The 11,205-nt window shown below is 59.5% G+C and overlaps 2 protein-coding genes across 3 annotated transcripts; one reads left to right on the top strand and one right to left on the bottom strand.

The window, feature by feature from the left end:
* SPOUT1 (SPOUT domain containing methyltransferase 1) lies at positions 1-7,781 on the top strand. 2 transcript variants are annotated; one of them, XM_053908395.1, is made up of 12 exons: positions 1-83; positions 656-701; positions 1,015-1,140; positions 3,026-3,185; positions 3,420-3,509; positions 3,630-3,679; positions 3,872-4,002; positions 4,966-5,038; positions 5,144-5,242; positions 5,691-5,793; positions 5,984-6,131; positions 7,043-7,781. In XM_053908395.1, exons 1-12 carry the CDS (start codon positions 48-50, stop codon positions 7,175-7,177), a joined length of 1,197 nt encoding a protein of 398 aa, XP_053764370.1. In that variant the 5' UTR covers positions 1-47; the 3' UTR covers positions 7,178-7,781. The 2 variants fall into 2 exon arrangements, with proteins under 2 accessions (XP_053764370.1, XP_053764371.1); XM_053908396.1 differs by lacking the exon at positions 1-83 and adding an exon at positions 103-305.
* ENDOG (endonuclease G) lies at positions 7,184-10,595 on the bottom strand. Its single transcript, XM_019420878.2, has 3 exons — positions 9,830-10,595; positions 8,682-8,791; positions 7,184-7,525 (listed from the first exon to the last, which is right to left on the bottom strand). The coding sequence occupies exons 1-3, from the start codon at positions 10,346-10,348 to the stop codon at positions 7,243-7,245; spliced, it is 912 nt and encodes a 303-aa protein (XP_019276423.1). The 5' UTR covers positions 10,349-10,595; the 3' UTR covers positions 7,184-7,242.
* Positions 10,596-11,205: the final 610 nt, after the last annotated feature.

Below are 11,205 nucleotides of genomic sequence, written 5' to 3'. Positions count from 1 at the left end.
AGGGGTGAGTCTGATTGGCGGGGCGGGGCCGACGGTGAGCGGCGAACATGGCGGAGCGTGTCAAGAAGAGGCCCTGCGGCCCGGTAGGTGGCTGGAGGTGCGGTCCCGGGCAGGACGGGGCGCGGGGGCGCGAGAACGAGCCGCGCGGGGGCCCGTGGCGGGGTAGTGCCGTGTTTCCCGTTCCCTGCTTGTCGCTGACCCGAGGCCGGAAGCCCCGAGGTGCCGCATGCTCGTGGCCGCGTGCGCCCCTGCCTGGATGAGCACCCAGGGTGGGTGCAGGGCCCGGACAGCGTCAGGTAACCCAGGTAACTCGAGTCCTTTCGTGGCGTATCGCTTCTGACTCCCAGAGTGACAGCAGGCAGGTTCTTTTCCCCTGAGCCTGTTTCGTCTTCTCTCCGTTGACACCTCATTCAACAACTTGTTGGATGCTTACTATGTGCCAGACCTGGTATTAGGCCCTAGAGTATAGCGGGTCCCTTCCCCCCGACGCTCTCCCTAGGGTGGCAGTGGGGGGGGGGGGTGCCTCACCACCCCCATTTTACAGGCAGGGGGCAACTTCGCAACTTCGCAGCAGAAAGTTGCACCCCCCCTCCCCCCCCCCCCCAGTTGTGATCATTCAGCCTCACTCCTATACCTCTTCCCGTTTCTTCTCCAGGGTGAACATGGCCAAAGGGTCGAGTGGCGAAAATGGAAGCAACAGAGTAAGTAAGGGGGCTGGGTGGGGGCTGGGTGGGTGGGGTGGCGGGGGATCCACTGAACCTTGCCCGATGCCACTCCAGCAGTGCACTGCTGAACCCTGTGGAGAGCCACCAGGTCTGTCCGCTCTGGGTCCCATAGCACCCAAAATGGGAAAGAAGGGGCCAGAAGCCCATGTGGCTCCTCTGGCTGCTCACTAAACAGCGCTGGAGAGCCCAGGCTGAGCCCTACTGAGACGGCACCATCTCCCGGACTGCTCCGCGTCGCTCTCCCTCCAAGCCCTCTCCCCGCCACCAATCCAGATGTCCTCTCATCCAGAGAAAGAGGAGAAAAAGAAGTGGAAGGACCTCAAGCTGATGAAAAAACTGGAGCGGCAGCGGGCCCAGGAAGAACAGGCGAAGCGCCAGCAGGAAGAAGAGGCTGCTGCACAGAGGGAGGACCAGGGTGAGCAGGCTGGGTCCTGGGCAGGGCAGCCAGTGTCCTATCTGGGAGGGGCCTTAGAGACCAGTGGGTGTAGACGTCCTGATGGAGAAACTGAGGCCCAGAGACTGGGAGAGACCCGGAAAACTGAGTCCTAACCTCCTACTTAGGTGGGTTTAAATCCTGTGGAGGGAAAGTGTCACATATCATAACTTTCTATCTCCAGAACTCATCATCATCATGATGGTGGTTTTTCACTTTTTTATTGAGCCCTTTGTGTGCTTTAATTTAGTTTTTCATTTACTTATTTTGATTTTACTTTATTTATTTATGTATTTATGTATTTATTTATTTATTTATTTAATTTTTTAAAAGTAAGCTCTATGCTCAACGTGGGGCTTGATCTTACGACCCTGATATCAAGAGTTGCATGCTCTACTGACTAAGCCAGCCAGGCGTCCTTTATTTTGATTTTATAATAGAATCTGGGGGTTTTTGGGGGGGAGAGGGGGTGCCTGGGTGGCTCAGTCAGTGGAGCATCAGTTGACTCTTGGTTGCGTTTTGGTCACGATCTCACGATTTGTGAGGGCTCTGCGCTGACAGCGTAGAGCCTGCTTGGGATTCTCTCTGTCCCTCTTGCTGTGCCCCTCCCCCCTCAGGCTCGTGCTCTCTTTCTCTCTCTCAAAATGAACATTTTTTAAAAAGAAACGATTTCTTTAAAAAAGGATTTGTCTTTTTATATCATTAAATAATAGCTGCTCAAAACAATCTCCCTTCCTGGGGCACCTGGGTGGTTCAGTCAGTTAAGCATCTGACTCTTGGTTTCAGCTCAGGTCGTGATCTCACGGTTCGTGGGATCGAGCCCCACATCTGTGCTGTGAGCACAGAGCCTGTCTGGGATTTTCTCTCTCTCTGCCCCTGCCCTGCTCTTGTGCAAGCTCACTCTCTCTCTTTCTCAAGATAAATGAACTTAAAAATAAAATCTCCCTCCCCACAAAAATATAGACAACTAGAAAGAAGAAAGAAAAAACTCCAGCAAACGTTGCAGTGAAAGTTTCTCCAGATATGATGTTGTACCCACTTATACATATGCAGAGAACATACAGATACAGTTTTATAAAGTGAGACCACTTTATCCGTGAGCTTCTGGACCTGGTTTTTCTCATCCCACATTGAACCCTGGGTGTCCTTGCACATCGGTACATCTGGATCTACCCTAACAAATTGTGTCTTTTCTCCTCATCTAGACCCAAACCTCAGGAGGGTTAGGGCATCATAACCTCTAAGCCCATTGGTGATGGTGACAGTGGAGACAGAAACTGAGCATGTCAGCTGTTTTACACACCAGGGAAGCCCTTCATGGGTGTTCCGTCCTGTGGCTCCCATTGGACGACTGCAGGAGGGAAAGTATGGTGGTCCCTCTAGAGCTAGACAGCCTGAACCCAGATCTCGCTGTCTTGCTTTTTGTGTGACCTTGGGCCACATGTTTGACCTCTTTGGGCCACAGGTTCTCCATGTCTCAATGGGTATCATGGTAATACTTTTTAGGGTTACTGGGTAAATGCACACATATAAAGACGCTAATAATAGCTCTCTTTATTATCCCCATTTGACAGCTGGAAATGGAGGCGGTAAGGGGCGGAGCCAACCTATGAACTTAAGCCAATGTCTCTAACCACTCCCCAGTCTTACCCAGGGGTGTGCCCTGCTCATGGGAGCCTTGGAGACCACTGGGTCCGTTTTCTTCTTGGGGAGATTGAGGCCTGGAAAGGGGAGTTGGATCTGATTTGCTGACCTCAAAATTCCTCCCAGAGGGAAAGTTGTCTAACTCTGAGCCCTGGGATTAGAGGAAGTGAAGGGAGAGCACAGCCCTGGCCCCTCTGACCACGAACAACCTTCCCTTGCCCAGGTCGGCCTTACACCCTGAGCGTGGCCCTGCCGGGCTCCATCCTGGACAACGCCCAGTCACCGGAGCTTCGCACCTACCTGGCTGGCCAGATTGCCAGAGCCTGCACCATCTTCTGTGTGGATGAGATTGTGGTGTTCGATGAAGAAGGCCAAGATGCCAAGTGAGGAGCCATCCAACAGGGCACCCGGGCTCAGGGAGGAGGGAGGGGCTGCTAGGACTGGCTTTGCTGCATTCTTTTTGCCTCCTGCTTGCCTGGGCTGAGAAATGTCTGAAATGCCCCCGGTGAATCTGGCGGGAAGAGTCGCAAAGCAGGGGACCACAGAGGTCAGACTGGGTGGAGGAGCTCTCGAAGGGAGGGCGGTAGGCTCTGGAAGGCCTGTCTTTCTCTCTCCAGGACTGTGGAGGGTGAATTCAGGGGCGTTGGCAAGAAGGGGCAGGCGTGCGTGCAGCTGGCCCGGATCCTGCAGTACCTGGAGTGTCCGCAGTAAGGGGGTGAAGGGCAGACTGGCCTGCGCGTGGTGGGGTGGGGCAGGGTGGTGAAGGTGCAGGTCAGGCAGGAGGTGGCCTCCCCTGGGAACTTTCTGAGATCTGCGTTCTTTGCTAGGTACCTAAGAAAGGCGTTCTTCCCCAAGCACCAGGATCTCCAGTTTGCAGGTAAGGCCGGAGTGGGGGCTGACCCCCATTTCCCATGGATCACCCCCCAGACTCCGAGAAATTGCTGTGCCGGTGGGAGAACGGGCCCAGGCAGGGCAAGGCCTGTGCGTGGTGGCAAGCGGCAGGTCTGTGGCAGACCTGAGGCTTGGAACTCCATACCACCGTGTGCTTTTGCACCCCTTCCACCCACAGGGCTTCTGAACCCCTTGGACAGCCCTCACCACATGCGTCAGGATGAGGAATCCGAGTTCAGAGAAGGCATCGTGGTGGACCGGCCCACCCGGCCAGGCCACGGGTCCTTTGTCAACTGTGGCATGAAGAAGGTAGGAATTGGGAGGGTGGGTTGAGACATACATTGGGGACATACCCTGGCTATGGAAGGCAGTGGGGAGCCCTGGACCCAGGCTTCTGTGCCTGGTCTTCCTCCACTGATGCAGGTTTCGGCCAGAGAAGTGCCCCGCAACAGGGCTCAGTAGGTAAAGCCAGGAACAGATCGACTGTTTCTTGAAAACTAAATGAACAGGAGACAGTTCTCGTGCTCAAACCCAACCCAGCCCAACCCTGCAGCAGCGAGTCCAGAATCCCTCTGGGGCGGCTCCAGCGAGCATGCAGACCCACCATGGGCCTGGCACATTCATCTGCCGCCTGGCTACGCTCAATTCTCCTGGAGTCAGAGGCAGAAACACTTCCATGTGTGGGGTCCCCTCTCCCTGCAAAAAGAGCAGACCAGGATGACCCAGACCCTGACCGCAGACGAAAGGAGAAAACACGAGAAGCGTCTAAAGGGAAAGGAAGCGCCCCGTGTCCTGAGTTCAGAATTGGCATGAGACGCAGACATCAGCTGTTCTCCATCCCATCTCCCATTTACCTCATGCCCGGCCCTGGGCAGTATAGCAGTAGCTGTTGTTTATGGAGAGTTTCCTGATTGACAGATGAAGAGAGCGAGGCTCAGAGAGGCTATGTGGCCCGCTCAAACTGCTGCAGCTAGTAAGTGGCATGGCCACTTCTGTTCAAAGCAAAGACTGGGATCTCATCTCACGAAACACTGCCTACTCTGTGCCAGGCCCAGAGCATTCATCTCTGCCCAGTGCCCTGGGGTAGTCATCTGGCACGAATGGTCTCTTGTGAGCAGGTCTGGCGCAGGTGCCAGAGAAAGGGGATGGAGGTTGACCTGGACCCCTCAGGTGCCTGGCCAGCCCCCGCCCCCATGCCCCCACATCGGGGAGAGCAGTGACCCCTGCTGGTCCTGTGGGGAATAGCACCCATTTCTCCTGGCTTCTCCCTAGGAGGTGAAGATTGACAAGAACTTGGAGCCTGGACTTCGGGTGACCGTGCAGCTGAACCAGAAGCAGCTCCCAGGTATCTGGAAGCTTCCCAGCATGGCCAGCATTTGGGCTCGGAGCCGCCTTCTTCCACCTCCTTGTCCCTCACCCCATCTTCACAGCCTCTCCGCTTCATCTGCAGAAAGCAAGACCTACCGGGGCAAAGTCGTGTCTTCGCAGGACCCTCGCACCAAAGCCGGTCTCTACTGGGGCTACACAGTCCGGCTGGCTTCCTGCCTCAGTAAGGACGGAGTTTCCTCCTTTGAATATCTGGCCTCTCTCTGGGAGGCTACAGAGAGCCTTGCCTGACCCAAAAGGCAGACTAGGGGCTTTGTCCTACCACCTTACTGTGTGACCTTAGGCAAATGCCTTTCCTTCTCTGGGCCTCCGTCTCCCTGAGTGTGCTGCCTGGAATATTGTGAAGGACTTCTGAGAGAAAGGATTGTGATCGATTAGTAATGTCTGTCGTGGGGCTGGGAATAGGACATAAGGACAGACAGGAGTTCTGAGAGCTCCTTCCTCCCCACCCTCCACTTGGTTTCCCCAGTCTAGCACAGGCATGGTCTCCTGGACTTCCCAGGAACAGTGGAGGGCCTGGGTGTGCCTCCCTTGCCCAAGTCCCCTTCTCCATCCCTCCCCCAGGTATACGTATACACATAGCTAAGTGGCTATGTGGGTCTCTCCCCCAGGTGCCGTGTTTGCTGAGGCTCCCTTCCAGGACGGGTATGACCTGACCATCGGGACATCAGAGAGAGGCTCCGATGTGGCGTCTGCCCAGCTTCCCAGCTTCAGGTGGGTATAGCCTGGGGCAGGGGCCGGGGAAGGAGGAACGAGCCGGAAACAGTCTGGGGGGGGGGAGTGATGTGCAGAGCTGTACGGGCTGAGCCCCTACTGCATACCGGGAGGTGGGGACTGAGTGCTCTGGGGAGCTGCATGAGTGTGGCCTCAGCGAGCAGTCACTGATCCCCTCTTACGGGCACAGGCATGCTCTCGTGGTGTTCGGGGGCCTCCAGGGGCTGGAAGCTGGAGTGGACGCAGACCCCAACCTGGAGGTGGCTGAACCCAGCGTCCTCTTTGATCTGTATGTCAACACGTGCCCCGGCCAGGGCAGCCGCACCATCCGCACGGAGGTGAGCCCGGTGATCCCGTCTGCCTCCCCTCTCTAGCCCCAGGCCGTCCTCCAGGTTCTGCCACCAGCCAGGGGTGTGTCCAACGGGAGTGCGGCTCTCCCCCGCCCACCCTGCTCAAGGTTGTCTCGAGCCAGCCTGCCCTGGAGATGGGTTCCTCACTACCTCAGTCTCTGACCACAGCAGATTCCAGCAGGGACCGCGTATGAGTGAGCAGGGAGTCAAGAACCCTGGGTGCTCGTGGCCCTCCAGCTGCTCCCAGGCTGGGTGACCCAGGAGACCCTGGCCACCCCCACCCTGAGCCTCGGTTTCCCCAGCTGTACTCTCTGTGTTGCACTTCCTCACGCGTGACGGTGGCGGGCAGGGCGGTCCTTCCCACTGGGCCTCACTGGCACCTCAGTCCTGTGGGGCGCAGTGTGTAGCTAGCTCTGGGAGCCTCAGTCCTGGGCATCCGTGGAACCCGTGGGCCCACTTGTGAGGCCAGCACAGGCAGCACACTGTAGGCACTTGGCTTCCATTACTGTCAAAGGGTGGGGAGTACACAGGTGGACAGCCCCAGTCTGTCCCCAGGGGTCCTGCAGGGGCCACACCCTCCCAGCAGGAACCCCCCACACCCACCCTGTACCAGGGGCTGTGAACTGCCTGTCGCCTTGGCTAATCCTGACCCTGGGAGGCAGGTATTATTCTGACCATCCTCTCTTTAGAGGGAGACACTGAGGAACAGAGAGGCAAGGCCCTTCCCTGGTGGGGCATGCAGCCAGCCGGGGTCAGATCAGCAGGGTGAAGCTGAGCCTGCTCTGAACTTCCTCGGGGCTCTGCTGAGGGCAGTAGGCCCTGGGGGGTTGGGCACTGCGAGGCTGGGGGCCGGGCTCCCTCCAGCCTCCCGGGCCCCAGCCTGTTGCTTTCCTCTCCAGGAAGCCATCCTCATTTCCCTGGCCGCCCTGCAGCCTGGCCTCACCCAGGCGGGGGCCCGTCAGGCCTACGACAGCAAAGCAGCAGCAGGGGAGCCAGAGGTTCCTGGGGTTCCCCCGGGACAGACACAGCCATGACTCGTCTCCAGAAATCACCACCTTTAATGCAGCCCCACCCCCGCAGTCTGGCAGGGCTGTGGCCTTCACTTGCTGCCTGCAGTGACGGCCTTTAGGCTGCCTGCCCGTGCCAGAATATTTGGCACGAAGAGCAGCCCCGAAGCCCGCTCAATGCTCTCGATGGGCACCAGGAAGCGCTCCAGCGGAACCGCCTCGTCCACGGGAGCGTTGGGCATCACGTAGGAGCGGAGTTCGATTTGCCCGCCTGCGGCCTCCAGGATCAGCACCTTGAAGAAGTGGGTGGGCACCGCCACGTGGTTCTTCCCGATGACCTGATACTTCACATAGGACTTCCCGTCAGCCTCCGTCCTGCGGGCAGAGCCGGGCACACATGGCCTTTCAGGGCTCCCAGGGCGTCTGGTCGGACCCACGGCTGCTGCCCTGACCTGACTTCCAACTTGTGTCAGCCTGTAGGACTGCCACCTCAGCACGAGGCTTCCGTGCCCTTCTTGGCTCCCCAGGAGGCTGGGATCTCCCTGCAGGGTGAACACTCTCCTACCGTTTTCCTCGTGCCCAGCACTGGGTCAGGCAGGGCGGGTGACAGCAGTAAACGTTACTCAGAGAATCGGGCCTTGTGGACATTCACCTTTGCTCCTGCAGACACGTGCTTACGCTCTACCTACCCCTGCGGAGGGCGAGCACCAAGTGGGCAAGGCCCGTGAGCCCTGAATCCCCTGTGCCAGCACAGGCACTGGTGTCCGGAACGCTGGCCGGGTGACTTCCGGTCTTCCCCGTGTCAGCAGGCCGTCGAAGGCACTTGCAGTGACCATCCCCCCCCTTTGACTCCTAAGCGACCATGAGGTGGGTAGTGGCTATTATCCCCATTTTACAGGAGAGGATATTGAAGTCACTTGCCCACTCCTCTAGAGACCAGGTGATAGGCCCTGGATTCCTTCTCAGGCCTGTGGACCTTGCCGTAACCTTTTGCCTCCATCTCGATCTTCAGTAGGCCAGAAAAATCACTGAGCATGCCCAGAGGAGCTCAGTCCCTTCCACCTGGGAGGCAGGGCTACAGAGGGCCCAGAGTGGAGGCTCAGGGTCAGGGAGAGGGAGTTCAAACCCTGGCTCCAGGGTGAGGAGGGTGAGGAGGATTGTTCCAAGCAGAGGAGACCGAAGGCAAGAGCCGGACCTGACGAAGGCTTTTCTATCTGGGTAGAACGGAGTCGGGTGCGCATGGCAAGAGGTGAGGTAGGAGAGAGGAACAGAGGCAGATTTGGGGCCTGGTGCCATGCACAGAGGAGACACGGTCTAGGTGGGTACCCGACAGGTCTCTGGCTGTTGAAGTGGAATTAGGGGGCCTAAAGTAGGGAACGGACAGGCTTGTGAAGAAACCAGATAACGTGACCTGGCACTGAGTGTGGACCCAGGGGCTGAGGCAAGCCTGAATGGTGAGAGTGGCAGGAAGGGGCCTCTAGGGAATGGGAGGCCCTGGCATCCCCAGCCCCCACTCCAGCTCTAGCCTTACCTGGGCAGGAAGAGCGGCCCTGTGCACACATAGACATTTTGGTAGGTGCGGGTCAAGCTGCGGCTGTACTTTTCCAGGTTGTTCCAAGCATTCTGGTTGAGGTGGGGCACCTGGTTGGAGACGTGGGGCTCAGGCTGGGGCTGGGGCCCTTCCCCCACTGTCAGAGGGCGGGAACTGACACCAGGCTGGGACAGTCCGGCGGGGAGTGGGGTGGGCAAGCATGCTGAGGAAACCGAGGTTCAAGGAAGGAGAGATTCCTTAAGGCCACCTGGCCATGAGGGTGGAGCCAGAGAGAGCTCGGCGGGTGCCAGCCTGCCTCCGTCTGGAATGGGACAACCAGCATCCCAGGATCAGAAATGCTTCTCAGCTGCAAAGGGCTCTGCTAAGGAAAGGGGCACTTCTCCCTCTTCAGAGAAACAAGCCTCCCGGCCAGTCCCCAGGGGCTCACGGGAAGGCCAGTTCTCCAACCCTACCCGCTCCTTTGCCAGTTTGAACCACATGCAAAGCCTGGCTGGAAGTCATGGATTGCTCCTGACTCCGACCCTTGAGCTCTCCAATGTCCTAAATGAGCAGGGGACTGCGGCCCTAAAAGAGCAGAAGTCAGAAGGGAGGCTCAGACCCCAGGGGCTTCACGCAGAGCCCCAGGTCAAGTCTCCAGGCCCCGCTGGGAACAGGCCTAGAGGCAGGGCACACAGTGACTGCTAACTGCTGTCTATGCTAGTTATTTTCCTTAGACTCCTGTAAGGCTGGCAGGGTAGGGACAATGGCTGAAAACCCAGGTTCCTCCAGACAGACTGCCAGGGTCTCCTGCTGTGTGACAGTGAGCCAGTCGCTTTGCCTCTCTGTGCCTCACTCAGTTCCCTCATTACAGATAGTACTGCTTGCCATGGACCAGGAAGCGTGCTCAATACTCTTGTTTGCACTGTCTTCGGTTCCTCGGCGCTACTGCGAGAAAACCAAAGCCCAGGGAGGTGCCCAGAGGCCCACAGTTAGGGTCAGACTGCAGAGAGGGTGCTGGGCGCCCCCGTGCTCGGTGCCTCCCGCCTGGGGCGCGCGGGGTGAGCAGCCAGGCGCCTGAGCCGAGCGCGCACTCGGCAGCTCCCCCGCTCGAGGGGCGAGGCGAGCGCGGGTCGGGGCGCGGGCGCTACCTGGGGCGCGACGTTGCTCAGGTAGAAGGTGTCGTCCATGGCCTTCTGGCTCCAGCGGTGGTTGGCGGCGGCGGCGAGGTGGCCGCGGTCGAAGCCGCTGCCGCGGTAGTCGGCGTTGGTGGCGCGGTGGTACGCGTGCACCGAGTCGTCCTCGCGGAAGTCGCACGAGCGGCGGTCGCCGTCGCCGCAGAGCCGCTCGGGCCGCAGCTGCTCGACCACCCAGAGCGCGCAGCGGGTGCGCGGGTCGTAGCACAGCACGTACGACTCGCGGCTCTTGAGCTGCGCCAGCCCCGGCAGCCCGTACTTGGCCAGCTCGCCGGGGCCGCCGCCCGCCGGGGTCCCGGGCTTCGCGGGCACCGCGGGCAGCTCGGCCGCCGCCGCCACGGGCAGCACGGGCAGCCGGCCCAGGAGCCCCGGCGCCGCCCTCGCGTCCGCCCGCCGCCGCCACCGCCAGCCCTCGGCCGCCGCGCCCAGCCCCGCGCCCAGCGCCAGGGTCAGGCCGGCCCGCAGCGCCCGCATGGCGGGGAGCGCGGCCCGCGGCGCACGGGGCACCCCGCGACCTCCGGCGGCCGACCCGCGAGCCTCTTAAAGGGGCCGCGCCGGCCTGCGGGGCCCACGGCGGGGCCGGGGCCGGGGCCGGGTAGGGGCGTGAGGGAGGGGTGCGATGCCCGTCGCGTCCACTCACAAACGTTTCGAGGAACAGGGGACCCAACGGAGCGGGCCTGGACCGGCGCGTAGCGTTAAGTCCCGGCGTCCTTTCTTTGCCCTTTTAAGAAGCGCACAGGGGGCGGGGGGTAGGGTGGCACGTGTCACCTCTCCCCTGGCTCGCGACTGGCTGCCGCCGCCCGGCTCCGCCCCGCCCCGCCCCCTCCCAGGGCTGCCTCGAGGGACCCTCCTCCGCGCGGGCCGCAGGAGCTCCCACTTAGCGCCTAGAAGTGTCAGGCAGCTTCCATCGCGAAGTGACTTAATCTTCAAGAGAGGAAGCTCCTAGTTGGCATAACAAGGAAACAGGGCCAAGACCCCAGGTCTGCCTGACACCAAAACCTACCCTCCCAACCATGACACCGGAAGTCAGGAGTCCTAGGACACTGGCAAGTGTCTTAACAGCCCGGGACAGGACAAGGATGCAGGCGGCTGACGCTAACTGCTGCTTGGAACAGAAACTGGTGATTCCCGAGGGCAGTTTGTATGTATAAACGCCTTAAAAAGGTTCACACCTTCCAACCCACTTAGAGGACGGAGCTGGGGAAATGAATGGGGAGCGCAAGGAGCTTAAACAGGAAAACTTCCCCGCAGTATTACTCGTAATGGAGGCTGGAATAAGCAAAATATAGGGGTTTCAGACATGTTTAGCATACTAGAATACTCTATAGCCC

The sequence above is a fragment of the Panthera pardus genome, unplaced genomic scaffold (assembly GCF_024362965.1).
Source record: "Panthera pardus isolate Hobbes unplaced genomic scaffold, ASM2436296v1 HiC_scaffold_20, whole genome shotgun sequence".
NCBI classification, from domain to species: domain Eukaryota; kingdom Metazoa; phylum Chordata; class Mammalia; order Carnivora; family Felidae; genus Panthera; species Panthera pardus.
The sequence above is the reverse complement of the archived record's forward strand: the minus strand, read 5'-3'. Positions and strand labels throughout refer to the sequence as shown.